General features: G+C 52.1%; 6 protein-coding genes across 6 annotated transcripts; 4 read left to right on the top strand and 2 right to left on the bottom strand.

The window, feature by feature from the left end:
• Positions 1 to 931: 931 nt before the first annotated feature.
• On the top strand, positions 932 to 1657 carry PG997_000982 (uncharacterized protein; the record flags this gene model as incomplete). Its single annotated transcript, XM_066805297.1, has 1 exon — positions 932 to 1657. The coding sequence occupies one exon, from the start codon at positions 932 to 934 to the stop codon at positions 1655 to 1657; it is 726 nt and encodes a 241-aa protein (XP_066675070.1).
• Positions 1658 to 2425: 768 nt separating this feature from the next.
• PG997_000983 (uncharacterized protein) lies at positions 2426 to 3652 on the bottom strand (the record flags this gene model as incomplete). Its single annotated transcript, XM_066805298.1, has 1 exon — positions 2426 to 3652. One exon carries the CDS (start codon positions 3650 to 3652, stop codon positions 2426 to 2428), a length of 1227 nt encoding a protein of 408 aa, XP_066675071.1.
• A 506-nt stretch (positions 3653 to 4158) lies between these two features.
• On the bottom strand, positions 4159 to 5111 carry PG997_000984 (uncharacterized protein; the record flags this gene model as incomplete). The annotated part of the gene is made up of 3 exons (XM_066805299.1): positions 4159 to 4267; positions 4334 to 4492; positions 4570 to 5111. 3 exons carry the CDS (start codon positions 5109 to 5111, stop codon positions 4159 to 4161), a joined length of 810 nt encoding a protein of 269 aa, XP_066675072.1.
• A 4098-nt stretch (positions 5112 to 9209) lies between these two features.
• PG997_000985 (MFS general substrate transporter) lies at positions 9210 to 10807 on the top strand (the record flags this gene model as incomplete). Its single annotated transcript, XM_066805300.1, has 3 exons — positions 9210 to 9417; positions 9480 to 10120; positions 10184 to 10807. The coding sequence occupies 3 exons, from the start codon at positions 9210 to 9212 to the stop codon at positions 10805 to 10807; spliced, it is 1473 nt and encodes a 490-aa protein (XP_066675073.1).
• Positions 10808 to 11929: 1122 nt separating this feature from the next.
• On the top strand, positions 11930 to 12470 carry PG997_000986 (uncharacterized protein; the record flags this gene model as incomplete). The annotated part of the gene is made up of 2 exons (XM_066805301.1): positions 11930 to 12036; positions 12341 to 12470. The coding sequence occupies 2 exons, from the start codon at positions 11930 to 11932 to the stop codon at positions 12468 to 12470; spliced, it is 237 nt and encodes a 78-aa protein (XP_066675074.1).
• A 666-nt stretch (positions 12471 to 13136) lies between these two features.
• Positions 13137 to 14024, top strand: PG997_000987 (charged multivesicular body protein 5; the record flags this gene model as incomplete). Its single annotated transcript, XM_066805302.1, has 1 exon — positions 13137 to 14024. One exon carries the CDS (start codon positions 13137 to 13139, stop codon positions 14022 to 14024), a length of 888 nt encoding a protein of 295 aa, XP_066675075.1.
• Between the last annotated feature and the right edge of the window lie 247 nt (positions 14025 to 14271).

A 14271-nucleotide genomic window follows, 5' to 3' on the forward strand; every position in this document is an offset into this window, starting at 1 on the left:
CAGGATCTGTACGAGCTGCCATTTTCTCACTCTATTTTCCCTGATTAGTACGTAGGGAACGGTAGATGAGGTGGGTGTGTTGCTCTTGGTGACCAAGACAGGCCGGCTCAGCAGTCATAACAGAGGCTGAGGATTCGGTCTGGGGGCAAGTCGCACCTTTATGATCTTACGGGGATACATGACCGCATGTGTAGATACCTCGTCTCGACTTCTGCATTGGTTCGCATACCTTACCTACAAGGGTTGCCTCCTCTTGTTGCCTTCCTGGGTGCGGCAGGTGAGCTGGCGTGGGACTCACCGGGCACCGGGGCACAGCCCGAATTGAGGGCGTGGCTTGGGGAATCAGCCTCACGGCCTCCCCCTTTCAACAAGGACCATCTCACAGGAAAAGTCAGCCCTCTGAGCCTCAACTCTCAACTCTTGGCTTACTTACTTATCCGACCTAGGATTGGAATTGACACCATGTGCAAGAATTACTTATGGGGATGTCACGATGACGAGACATTCACAGCTGAATAGCAACCTCTTTCTCATATTCCTCAGCGGAGACAGTCAACACGACAGTCAAAATGATGCGATCTTGGCCAATACACTGTCTTCCTAGGGATTTTTAAATAAGACACCAAGGTCGGCTCCTCAAAAGGAGATCCGCAGGATTGAATGCTTAAACTATTCCCTCAATCATTCTCGCTCACATTTACCCAACAAGGTGACTATGAAACTGTAATAATGCCAACGGCTAGCATAGCATTGCCAGTTCTGAGATGGACAGATCCAAGAATCAACCAAAATCATCAAAATACTATCGTGGTATATGTTATATTCAATGTCTCATCAACAAGTAGATATGTTCGTAAAGTTGCGAAGCAAATGGTCCTCCCTGAGGGGGATCATAACTCGACTGAAATGCAAATTAAGAACACAAGACAACATGGCAACCAAAGAGGCAGCGCCTAAGACCGAGGAGGCAATGCCTCGAGCGGAAATCAAGCCGCATATAGAAGTACCCAAAATGCCATCTATCAGCCAATCATCCATCGCAGACAAGGTCCCCCAACCACCCAGCGCACTGAACATCCCCGAGCTGCTCGAGTCCATCCTCCTGTACCTCGACGAGCAAACCCTCCTCGTGACCGTCCAGCGCGTAAGCAAGCACTGGCGCGACCTGATCGCGACCTCCCCGCGCCTCCAGCGGAAGCTCTTCCTGCTCCCCGACGACAGCGCCGCCGCCGCCCGCGATCCCCGGCCCAACCCGCTCCTCGCCGCAGCCTTCCCCCTTCTGCTTCGACGACATCCCCTCGCCGCCCCAGCCCAGCCCACCACCAGCCCGCCGCCAGATCGTCTGGGCCAAGTCGGACCTGCTCGCGGCCTCGCCGCCGATCACGGACCAGCGCAGCGCCGCCGCGAACCCCCTCTACCAGCTCCCGCAGTGGCCGCGCCTCTGGACCGCGCCGCACGCCTTCGGCCACCCGCGCGCCAGCTGGCGCCGCATGCTCGTGCACCAGCCGCCCGCGCACGTCTCCGAGGTGCTCATGCCGACGTCGCGCGGGCACCCGCAGCGGTGGCTGCCGCTGTCGCGCCCCGCAGGCTGGCCGCCGGCGCTGCGGATGCAGGATCTGCTCACGGGCGTGTTTCGGGAGTTCCAGGTGGGGATTAGCAGTAGTAGCCACGTGGAAGGCGACGGGGACGGGGACGGCGGAGACGGCAACGAGACCATCGTCAGCTTCGAGTGCAGCGACGGCCCCGAGTTCCTCGAGGGGCCCGGGCGGGCCAACGTGGCGGGGGTTCAAGGTGGTTTGGCGCTTGCACGAGCCCGAGTATGCGCAGCGGCGGCGCGCGGTGGAGAATGCGCATGGCCTGGACGGCAAGGACGGTTCGAAGGTGCCGGGAAGTGAGAGGCGACGGCACGTCCTTGTGGTGCATGATGTGGAGGTGGGGAGTGTGGCTTCTCTGGATCAGCATTTCGAGCAGCTGAGGGAGATCCTGTTTCCGTCGTGGCAGAGATAGTGGCGATAATGGCACATATCCAATATGATGGTGTACTAGTTACTAGATATCAGTTCTTGATAGGGGTTCAAGGTGAATAAGCACCGACTGGTCATTTATGGAGTAGCTGACGACGAATACATGGCGACGTAACAGTTTCTGGTGTTAACTGACGATGGAATAGATGTTAGCCGTTAGTAATAACTGGAACACCACCAAAACACCGAATCAAAGCATAGGATGGCTCAATGGGATGCACGTCTATTACCTATCGCCAAACGTGGCATATTCCTATCATAGCAGTACCGACCCCAGCCCCGTCTTGTTCTCCTTGCGATGTTCCTGTGAGCAGTACTCAAAGCATCACACTAGACCATGGCCAATACGTATCCAACCGGCAGAGGAAGGCTCGAGGCGATTCGGAGGCTGACTCTGGTTCTCAAACTGTGAAATCTGCCCAATACAGGGTCCATTCCACTGTGAAACGCTCTTCGCGAATGTCGGGATCGTGAGGACAGTATGCTCCAGCCTGCTTGATCTCTTTCAGCGCTTTCCGGAACTGTCCGGTCAGTCGGTAGACTCGGGCCTTTTGTCGCAACATGTCCGCTTTCTGCTCGGTACTGGGCCTCCAATTTGTGGCTGGGAAGACTCCCTTCCACAGCGCGTGGCTGAGGCCACCAAGGGCTGAGCCTGCGAGATCTTCGACGAGTTGAGGGTCGTCCAAGTTAGCCTCCATGAGGCGAATGATGTTCGTGCATAACTTGCCGTTGATTTCACAAAACAGCTCCTCAACTTTGACCTCCCATTGCCTGAGGAAGTTCATCGGTACCCAAAGGAAGTAATTTGACTTTCCGATGAATTCCATCTTCTTGCATGCGTTGGCCCAAGCCTCGCAGCTCTTACCCAAGAGGTTCTGTTGGAGGTACTCATGTCCAAGCTGCTCCTGGTCGTGTAGGTCGTCCAGGTACGCATCCAGGGTAGTATTCCGATGCGACTGGGCCTGCGCCACGGTCTGTGAAGCCAGAAAAGACTTCACCGTCCCATTAACAAAGAAGTGCGGGAATCCGTGGAACTTATGGAATGGGGAGAGTAACGCCTGTTGTTGATGATCGGTGGGGTAAGACTCGTCCGTGCTCGCAAAGGGGTTATGGAGGGTAATCGAATGCTTGGTAGGTTTCCAAAAGTAATTGTTCTTGATGGCGGCAGTTTCCAAGCAGAAGCAAAACAGGTGAAGATCGCGATGGAAGATGACGAAGCTCAGTCGAGGAATGTCCCCTTTCGAGGCACTGGGTTGCGAAAGCTCGTATGTCATGATGAACCCCTTGCAGGCGTCGATGGTAGAATCACGTTGAATGACCATGGGTAAAGGTAAGTACTTGGAGGCGAAACCGGCTAAGAGATCAGGCCAATGCTGCGCTTTTACGGCGATGCTGACTCGTACAAATCGGTTGGTCTTGTAGAAGATCTCCCTGGCCTCGCTGCCAAGCTGTCGATTTGCACGTAAGATTGACAGATGTAGATCTTTGATGCCGCCATACCTCATTGCATGGCCACTGGAGTTGGTGGATGTGGACTTGGGGAGTCGGAAGTCGCATAGAAGAAGGGAATAGATCTCGTCGCGGATCTCCCGAGGGAGATCGAGTAGTCCAGTGGGAGACGACTCCATGATGATGACGATGATGATCTAGCAAAAACCAATCATCTGAGGTAGTCGTGAAGTGGACCAAAAGACTGATGACTCCACGTAGCCTAGGGTACTCGGCTGCAGGATTGGATCGAGAGGGAAGATGGTGATGGAAGGGCTGATGGTAGTTGGTAGGTAACAGCTGCAGAGCATGGTAACCTCTAACTTGGAACAATCGCCTGGAGCAGCGAATCCACCGTTATTGTTGGGTGGGTGAGAAGAAGGGTACAATCAGAGATATGTACCTCCTCAGTGCTTCTTCACATTACGACCACCTTGAGCATTACATTTCAGACACTTGAAGCTGACACCTACTCTAAAGGATGGACAGCAGCGAGCAAACATGAAACCAATCTGCTGGTCCTGATTTGATGGCGACTGTTGTACTGGAGGAGTGCAGATATCGACCGGCACGCCCTAACCAGATGTCCACCATCTCGGTCATGATGTTTTGGCGAACTTTATACAGCCTTCATCGACTTCACGATCTAGGGTTCGTACTGAACTCGTAGGACGCTGCGGTACTTCACACCACTAAGCAAGAAGTGGTCGCCGTTCCATGTCTCCGGGAGTTTGGGGTCAATGCCCTTCCGAAACCTGAGTATCTCGACATTAGTATTGACAATCATTTATACCATGTAGTATCAGAACGTCAACGCTTACCTTGTGTATCCAACAAATGACAATAGCCAGAAAGAACCCAGATACGTCAAGGTCCATTCCAGGAATCCTGCAGGTCTATATCGACCCGAGTACATCAGAACAACAAACGATAAACCAATCAGGACTTGACAAGCCATCAAACCCGTATTAATGAGACACCTGCCTCACGATGTTAGCCTAGCTTCGTCTTCTCGCTGTACGTGACCAGGATAGGACGCCTCTGGGGAAGTACCAACCATCTACGCAATCCGGAAAACTTAGCAGGGCCCCAAGTCTGGTCCCACCAGACCGCGGCCGTCAACACGGCGCTCAACCCGAGCCCGCCGAATGTGCCCATGAGCAAGTACTGGTGGCGCACATGAGCATCAACGGTGTCGAAGATGCTCAAGAAGAACAGCAGCACCGCCGCGGCGAGGCCCGCGACCAGCGCCAAGACGCTCGTATTCTGGCGCCAGGCGACGTCGTCGACGAGGCCGTAGAAGGCGCGCGCGTAGCGCACGTGGTGCACGGCGAACACGGTGCCCGCGAAGCCGAGCCCGGTCACGGTGCAGCCGGCCACGAAGACGGGCTTGAGGGTGAAGGCCGCGATGTCGCTGATGAAGGGCACGTCCGGGTTCACCTGGCCCGGGTAGCGCGGCTGGCCCAGGGCGAGCCAGCGGGCCAGCAGGATGCTGATGGTGGTGAACCACGAGATGCCCGCGACGAGCGGGAAGAGCCACAGGTAGGGCGTGAGCGAGACATGCTTGAGGGCGCGCGGCCAGAGAGGGACGGTGGCCATCGCTGCTTATCCAAGGGGGTGTCACCAGATTTCTCTGGCGCAATTGGCGAGGTGTCGCAAGGAGTGGCGATACATGCTGAGAAGGAGTTTTCATGTAAGGGCCTTGGGGAATTGAGGTGAGGTGAGATTCCCATGCCTCTTGTGCGTCATTGGACATGGGGGTCCTTGGCGCTAGTGGGCCATCGGAGCGATACGACAACTCGCAAGCGCTTCGTCGCGGTCCGTCATCTGCTTTGGGTATACATGGTGACGATCACTCGATATCGTAGCCAGTCATGCTTGTGTCTGAGGTGTCTGAAAAGCATCGAGGTTGGTTCATGCTGGATTTGGTAGTTTAACTAAGCTTTGATTACTGTCTTAGCAGTTGCTAGACTTCTTTGGCGACTCTCTTCCTATTGGTGGATGGTGGCTCTGCAGGCTAGGGTATACCCTGTAGATGGACATAGTCGATACACAGTATTGCATGATTTGCCAAACGGTAAGATGAAGGGGTCTTCCTCAAGAGTTACTTTATAATTACTAGATACTATAACAACTACTTGGCCTGCTTCTTCTCCTCGCCCTCAATGGAAACGTCGTACTCCGCAGCTAGATCGACCAACCGAATCGACAGGATCGGGGAGATAGTCTTCTGGTCAGTAACTCCCGGTGTAGTTGTCAGATGGTGCTGTGGCTAGAACGAGGCTTGCGCCGGGAGTCGCCTTCATCGAGCAAATAGCGCGGCTCCCACGCAATCATAACCTCCCAAGTCACTAAGACCCGGTCCACTCTCAACGTCAGCACCGGCCAGCACATGGGCACATGGGCACATGGGCGGCTGGATGCCACATTTACTTCCATCTCGTCGAGGACGATGCTCGGAGGCGCGTTCCAGGTCGAGTCAAATGTCAGATAGGCAGCTTTTCGAAGCCAAATCACGCTGGCCAGACGGAAGAACAAGATTACCCAGACGCTATCAAACATGTATAAAAGTATGCTGTCGCGTAATCGCTATATTTATCAAGGCGACCGCTTGGGAGTTGCTTTACTTGCAAACAACCCTATGATCAACAGCCACATGAGTCCCCTTGGGTTTGTGTTAATGTTTTCTTCTGGAAATAGGGTGGCACGGGGACCAGGGAAACCGCGAGGTCAAAGATCATATTAATCACGCTATGGCAGGTAAAGCTGGCAACGACTGAACACAGCATTTGGTTCCTAATTCAAACTCCTAATAGACGTATATAGGGGAAACACGGGACCCAGGGCATGGACGAGAATAGAACACCCTAGATGTAGAAGTTCTTCCGTGAACGCACTCGATCATATATACTATATCCTAGATAAATCTTAATGATCCACGTTTCCAAGGTGTACGCCCCGTTGACTACATAAGATAACTTTCGAGCAACAAATGGCGAGTAAAGTCTGAAACTAATAATTTATTCTAATAGCCTTTCTCCCTCTCGTTTATAGGAAGAGTAAGAAAATGGTGGACGAATCCATGGCCAGGTTTTGAGCGACAAGGTGAACTTGAGACGATTCTCCCATCGTATGTCTTTCAATATCGTAAACACTCACCTAAAGAGTAAAGAGACCATGACAACGTTAATTCTATTAGACATTTCTAGAATACGAGAACCACAGGGCCCCTATTAGCCAAATTAACTGTCCCAAAGGGCTGATCAGTCCCGGATCCGGCCAACTAGTTTCACTATACAGTACTTATAGGCAAGTTCTCTTTTGTCTATATCCCACAAGGCCATAAAAGTCCCCACATCTTATATACTGACCCAATCTCTGATTCCCTAGCCACTCAGGAAGCTCCAGCCTCTGAAATCAAGTCCTTGGTATCTTATAGACAAGTTAAGTTTCTGTAGGTAGGGTAAGGATTACTTGGCTTTATGAGTGCACATTTGTCAACATCTTCGGGCGCAACTATGAAGCTCTCGGGTCATATAATGGATGCCGTCTCCATTATTTCAGGTCTTAGAAATTGTCCGGTCGAGTAATAGTCTCAATAAGCAACATCCAAAAGGGTATGAGTGCCAGCCCCAATGAACTTTCCTTTTATTGATGACGCTGTATTTGTTTCCGGCGTACCTCACTTCCAACCAAGCTTGATGGTGACCTGGCTTGCCCGAAAGGTTAGATAGATAGCATTCTATCTTTTCGTATCGTATTTATTACTCCTTCCACTTTCTTGACTCAAATTGTGGTGTGTGGTTATTACCTCCCTAACCGTCTGTCCAGTACTATCGTCCTCTTTTGGAAATGGGTAAACTTACGTATCTCAAGATATAGATGTTGTATCACAGGCTTCATAACACGACACGGGCTCTATAACATCCCACTTTCAACCCGCGTCTCTCCCTCTGACAAACAACGCAGTCGGTCTAGTCCTTGCCTGCCAACATCCGAATGCATATTAGCCAGCATGACAAACACGTTACCGTTCCTGCGGTCATCCAGATGTAGAAACTCGCCAAACTGGGTGGCCGCACAAGTAGGTGGTGAAACCACAATTTCGGACAAAGTGGCAGCAGTGTAACGCATCACATCTCCTCCAAAAACTGCAAGATCGGATGATCGATCCTGCGTATCACTTACCTTTGGAGTACAGAGCGTCGTAGACAGCTCGCACCGGGTATTCGAACTAGCCAGCACCATCGAGGAACCAGGCACATCTCCATGTTGCCTGTTTCCCCGAATATGCAGTTCCACCAGCGGGAAACGTCCGCGAAGCCAATCATTGACAAGGTTCGCTTGTCATCACCAGATATCTGGCTCGCTCTCACAAGACATGATGTTTTCGTGTGACAGGCTTACGGAATGGTGATTGTGTACCTGTGTGGCGTAGACATGTCGGCAGCTTCTTTTTTGGTTCGGATGTGTCAGATTTTAATCCAGTTGGCATCTAGAACTCTTCTTCGGAACTACCGAAACGATAAAGCCTCGTGTAGTAGAACATCGAACCCAGAGGACTCATACACGGAATTATAGAGGACAGGGCTCGGCTCTTGATCCAGAACAAGTTCGATCCCACCACCAGAGACACCTTTTCCAATTAGCAAGTGTAAAATCATGAACATGATACGGCAATATCCTTACTCATGATCATCTATCGCAGAGCTTCATCATGCATCCAATCATTTTCATGACTAGGACAACGTGATCTGGGCCAAAGTTGGGTGACGCTGAGTCGCAAAGACTTTCCACAAGCGGATTTGAGCCTCTGCGGTTTGCTTATGTTTACCTATTGCTGATGTGCCACAAATGCTCGGGCTCTCATGTGTTTTCACTAGCGCAAGATGTAGCCAGCCTTAGCGGCTCTTTTCTGTACCATCACGGCGCTTCCAAGCATGCGGTGTTTGCTCAGCGATAATATCGGATGCATGGAAATGTGATATTTCTCTGTTTGCTCGGCAGCCTCCCTATTCCGATCCCGGCCCTCCGTGACAAACATGCCTGAGGGTACAGTTTAGCATATGATCCTGCTCCCCCTTTTCAGTGTAATCTTCATATCGACTCGAGACTAGATTGATCAATAAGAGAAACCGAAACTCAATTATCCTTTTCGTTTGCCAGAAGGGCTCAGGCAGTGAGCATGTAAGAACATGTCAGGTAAGTATATGTACTGCCTCACCCCCTGTGACTTTGGGAGTACTGCAACCGAGTGTTGTTTGGCCCCCTTGTCGACATCCGAAAGTATAATGGCAACCACTCAATCTGCCAATGCCTCCTTAATTGGAGCTCCTCACACTACCTCCCACCGAATCGAGGAGAACTCAGCTGCTAGGGCCACGGTGACCCCCTCGACTCCCTCGACCATGGACAACAGCGGCTTTCCAAGCCCCCTGTGCCAACGAGCGGTCACACTGGAAGATATTTCGTTTGAAGAGAAGTTACAACCAAGAGAGGAGGAGACACTACCACTTTACAAGGACAGTAGACGAAGATTGGTTTTCATCGGTATTTTGATAGCTTGGTTCTTCGTAAGCACTTACTCTTTTCCACAACCACTCCAGCGAGTTACCATGCTTACTTATATTCGTCTCTGTAGAAAGGGATTTGACGACTCGGTGATAAGTATGAAACCAATCCCCGATCAAGCAAGATATGAGTGATGGGCCCCATCTGACTCAGGCGTCTGATATAGCAACCATCGTCCCGGCTCTCAGTCGCAAATTTGATGCCCTCGGTCTCATCGCCTGGTTCAGCGCTGCATACTTCTTCCCTCAAGCATGCCTGGCGATAGGATTCGGACGACTCGCCGCAGTGGCCAATACGCGTATGCTTGTGGTTATTGACGGCATGTTGCTTATTGGTGAGTTGTCACTGGGCCAGGCCTTCGCCTTTCGGATTACTGATGAGGCCCTTTTTGTCCAGTTGGCTCGATACTGTGCATTGTAGCCAACTCGGCTTCAATATTCATCATAGGTCGAGTCATCACCGGCCTCGGCATTGCGCTGGGCTTCCCGCTCTGCGCCACGATCCTCATATGCATCACCTCCCCGAACGAAAGACCGCTGTACATGGCCGGCTGCGTCGGTGTGGACGTCATGAGCCTCGCCTTCGGGTCGCTCCTGGGCGGATTCTTCGAGACCAACATCGACTACCGCTGGGTCTTCGCCCTGACCATCTTCGGCGCCGTCATGTCGATGGTCTTCATATACCCCTTTCAGCAACCAGCTCGGCCAACTGACCATTTGTCGGTCTGGCAACACCTGCGCCGTTTCGACTTCCTGGGGTTCGGTCTCTTCCTCGTCTGCAGTATCTGCCTCTTGCTCGCTTTGCAGATGGCGACGCAGAGTGGACGGTGGGACTCGACGCCCGTTATCGTATTATTCGCGCTGTTTACGGTGACCTTGCCGATATTCATACTCCAGCAGCGTACGCATTGCCATCCTGACGACAGACTCTTGCCTCGCGGCATATTCAGCAGAGATATGTCCCTGCTACTAGGATTCGGGTTCTTCACCATGTTTGCCATGTACGGCGTGTACTATTATCTTTCGACATACTTCCAGGTACGCCACTCACACCACATCCTTGGTTTATGCGCATTGAGATACTAACCTAGATACCATCAGTCTGTCCACGGGCTCTCCTCGTTCGATACGGGTGTCTGCCTGTTGGCGTTCTTCATTACGTCAGGGGTTGCGAGCCTCGCGACGGGCGTCAGCACCGAGTTCGTGACGTATGCGAACACCATCATCCTGACGGGCGTGACGCTGGCCTTGGTGGGGAGTGCGTTGTTGACGACGCTGGACCAGAGCACGTCCCGCGTCAAGGCGTCTCTCCTGACCATGATATCGGGGTTCGGGTTCGGCACGGCCCAGACGCTGGCAGTGGTGTTCTCTCAGAGCTGGGTGGCAGAGCATCTCCAACCCCTGACAGTCTCCATCGCGTTGATGATGCAGCTGCTTGGCGGGACGCTGGGGCTCGTTCTTGGCGGCTCGCTGTTGAACATGCGGGTGCGTGCTGGACTGCAGCATCTGCACGGCAAACTGAGCGAGGCCCAGGTGGCAGAGATTGCGCAGGGGTCTCTGCCACCGGAAGTTATGGAGTCTTTACCTACTCCAGTGACGATGGAAGTCTATACGATGATGGCTCAGGCGGTGCAGAATATCTTCTATACTGCTACAGGGGCGGTTGCAGTGGCTGGTCTGCTTGCAGTCTGTATGAGATGGCACAAGATCAAGACTAATCCCTAGAATATACCAGAAGATGAGAAACAGTGGGCTTTTTGGACAAGCAATAATGTCTTTGACTATAATGGTAACAAACCTGTAGTAGCACCCTCTGGTAGCAAATCTCTCTATGCTATAGCATACCCAAACATGTCACCGTTTTTCGTCATAGCCCTTGGGTTCCAGGTATGACGATGCAAGGTTTTAACGTGCCGTGGACAAATGCTAATTAGCTCAATGCTTGTAGCTTATCGGTCCTGGTTAGATTCACCAGAGCTGAAAGGGTTTCCACGATGGTTTGGCATTCCGCCGCCGCAAATCACCAAGTCAGGTGAAGCATTTTTGGCCGTCATGCATCAGGGTTCCAAGAAAATGGCAGCCGAGCACGAGACCATATCCCTGGAAAATAGCAAGACAGCCAAGGACACTAATTCACCCGAAAAGCGATCTGTGCTCGAGGTTGAGGCCATGGCCAAACTCAAGGCCATCGAGAATGAAATCGCCATGATGAAGATTCGCAGGGGGAAAGCTAAACTACGCTTGATCCAAGTACAGGATCAAAGTCAAGGTAGCAATTAGAAACCGAATTAGTAGTATGTTGGCTGCAATAGTTGTAATCGACACAACGTGATCTCGTTATACAGCACTTCGCAATCACTACGCCTACTTGACGACAAGGAAGCTGCATAAGCAGTTATTTTGTTGGTTGGATAAGGCTAAGGCCCCCTGCCCAGAAATCTGTCAACCCCTGCCCGGTCCATACCCTCGGACTGTGCAGTGCATAATCATTTTAACCCAGCAAGGGGGTACGGTATCTTACCACCCGATCATGGTATCTTTGGACGGTTCAACATGTAGGTGTTTTCTAATAATGATGACCATTTTCCGGGTTAGCCATGTGTTGGGAGGATTGCCTAGTGAAAAGGGGTAGGCTGCATGATCATCTCGCTTCCAGGTCTCTCCTGTATCGAACTGACCTAACACCATGTACAGACATTACGACCTTGATATAAAATGGGTTGCTTCCTTCAAGTCTATAGAAGTGCTTCCTCACAAACCCAATCAACTAAACAGTCTACTTCTCACATCACCTCTCCAAACACAAGCTCCCTCTCAGTTTCACAAGTCTAAACCTTCGCCGCCAAAATGCAGGTTCTCTCAATCATTTCTGCCGCCGCCGCTCTGTTCACATTGGCCTCCGCCAACTGCGATTTCAAAGGGAAGAGTGTGCCTATAGGCCTGAAGTACTGCGAGTAAGTCTGTCCTTGCGTTTAGCTACCAGGCCTTCTCGGCCCCGCTTGGTGCATCTATTGGCTACTGTGTAAGGTCAAAATACTAACAAAGGACATCTTCTGCCCTCAGTGGAAAGGTTTTATTTCGATGCGATGGGGTGATTGATGAGAATATCCGCGTCACCAAGATCGAGACTTGTCCGAACGGATGTGATACGAGAAGCCCACGAGACGATGACTTTCCGATGTTATGGGGAGCATATTGCTTCTAGCTACCCAACCCTGGAGTTGAAGGAATAATAATGGAGTGGCAACCAAAGGACAGTATTCTATCAAATGCACCGAGGACGCATGTCGCTGCGGCAGCGCTGTATTCGGAAGCAGGGAGTGGAGCGTCAGTGGAAGCACAGGAGGACGATGTCAGGGACATTGCACTATCAGCTGAGCGCAAATAGCAGGTATTTTAGATTCGCACCGAGTGCCATACGAAATATGGCAAATACTTAGATAATTCATTGGTGGTGAACCTCGAAGAGTATGATCTTCCTTCAGAACAGCTCACTTTGTCTGGCAACTCTCATCCCCGCACGTTTGATCCGGGAATTCGTAACATTGCTCATATCACAAGTTCCGTTTCATGATAGTACAGAAGGTATTGGATCGCACCAGAACCCAGTGGGTTAAGCGCATAATTTGAAGACTTGTTGTTGTTTGGATTGGTATGTTGCGTCCATGGCAATTAGGAAATAGGGGGGACTGTAGTTAGAAAGTACGCTTAAGTAAGCAGCCAGGCAGTCGATCCATTGATAAGATAAGTGGCCGACCGCCGACCGCCTACCGCTTCAGCGCCAAGCTTCGTCATTGCGATCAATCCGCCTGCTCAATCAGTACATCCCACCTTGTCTTGTATGTTAACTTGCCGCCTAAAACGCCCAGGCCGCGAACAGTAACGAGTTGGGTGTCCTTAGGCCACGACCATCGCGAAACACAACCTGGCGATGCAACTGCGACAACCAAGAAAACTTCACTGAGAACGAGCTGCCCATTTCTCTTCTGGGGAACGGCGAATACACTTCTACTAACTACCCACCATTCTACGGCCGGAAATCCAAACAGCAACCATGAACCGCCTCTTCGGTAGCGGCGGCAAAGCGCCCAAGGTCAACCTCCAGAGCGTCATCGACAGCCACGACAACCGCGCCGGCAAGATCGACGTGCGCATCGCCGAGATCAACAACGAGCTGGCCAAGTACAACGAGAAGCTCTCGAAGCTGCGCGAGGGCCCGGGCAAGCAGGCGATCAAGCGGCGCGCGCTGGACCTGCTCAAGAAGCGCCGCGGGCTGGAGCAGGCGCGCGACCAGCAGACGAGCCAGAGCTGGAACCTCGAGCAGACGCAGATGATGCAGGACAACATGAAGGGCGTGATGGCGACGGTCGACGCCCTCAAGACCACGAACAAGGAACTCAAGAAGCAGTACGGCAAGGTCGACCTCGACAAGATAGAGCGCCTCCAGGACGAAATGGCCGACCTCATGGACGTCGGCAACGAGATCCAGGAGTCCCTGAGCCGCGGCTACGACGTGCCCGACGACGTCGACGAGGCCGAGCTCGACGCCGAGCTCGAGATGCTCGGCGCCGAGATGGAGGCCGAGGGCGGGCTCGGCGTCGATGCCGGCGGTGTCCCCGACTTCCTCAAGGACGAGGTCCCTGAGTTCATCGACGAGCCGCCCGGAAACCACCGGCAAGGTCCAGGAGGCGGCGCGGTGACCTGGCGGAGCCCTGACGAACTTGTCACTCAAAAAACAACAACAAAAGAAAACCACAGAATCGATGACGAAGCTGCTCGGCGGGTTACGCTATCTGGCCATTTCGGGCGAACGATGGCGGTCCTTGGTCTATTGCTGCGTTTTGGCGTTTGGAGGATGGAGGGAGGCCCCAGTCGTTTTTGTTCCCACCAGAAGTCGCATATTACTTCTGAAGACAACGCTCGCGCTTCCATTCACGTGTGATTTGCAATAATTTGGAGCGGTATCATGTTTAAAGGCATGCAGAAGGAAGTACTCCAAGGAGAAAGGGGGCAGGCGATGAGTTCGTATACCAAAGCAATCCATTTACTACTACTATTCAACTTCACCACGGCCCTCGTTAGGTGACATTCATGCATGTCCCTGTGATAGCAGCGGAAGAGTGAAAACCGTTGAAGTGTCATTGAGTTCATTCCGGTCGTAGCGAGTCTAGTATGCTAATTACTTCTTA

Source organism: Apiospora hydei (genome assembly GCF_038363865.1).
Source record: "Apiospora hydei strain CBS 114990 chromosome Unknown utg000002l_segment0_segment0, whole genome shotgun sequence".
In the NCBI taxonomy this organism is placed as follows: Eukaryota; Fungi; Ascomycota; class Sordariomycetes; order Amphisphaeriales; family Apiosporaceae; genus Apiospora; species Apiospora hydei.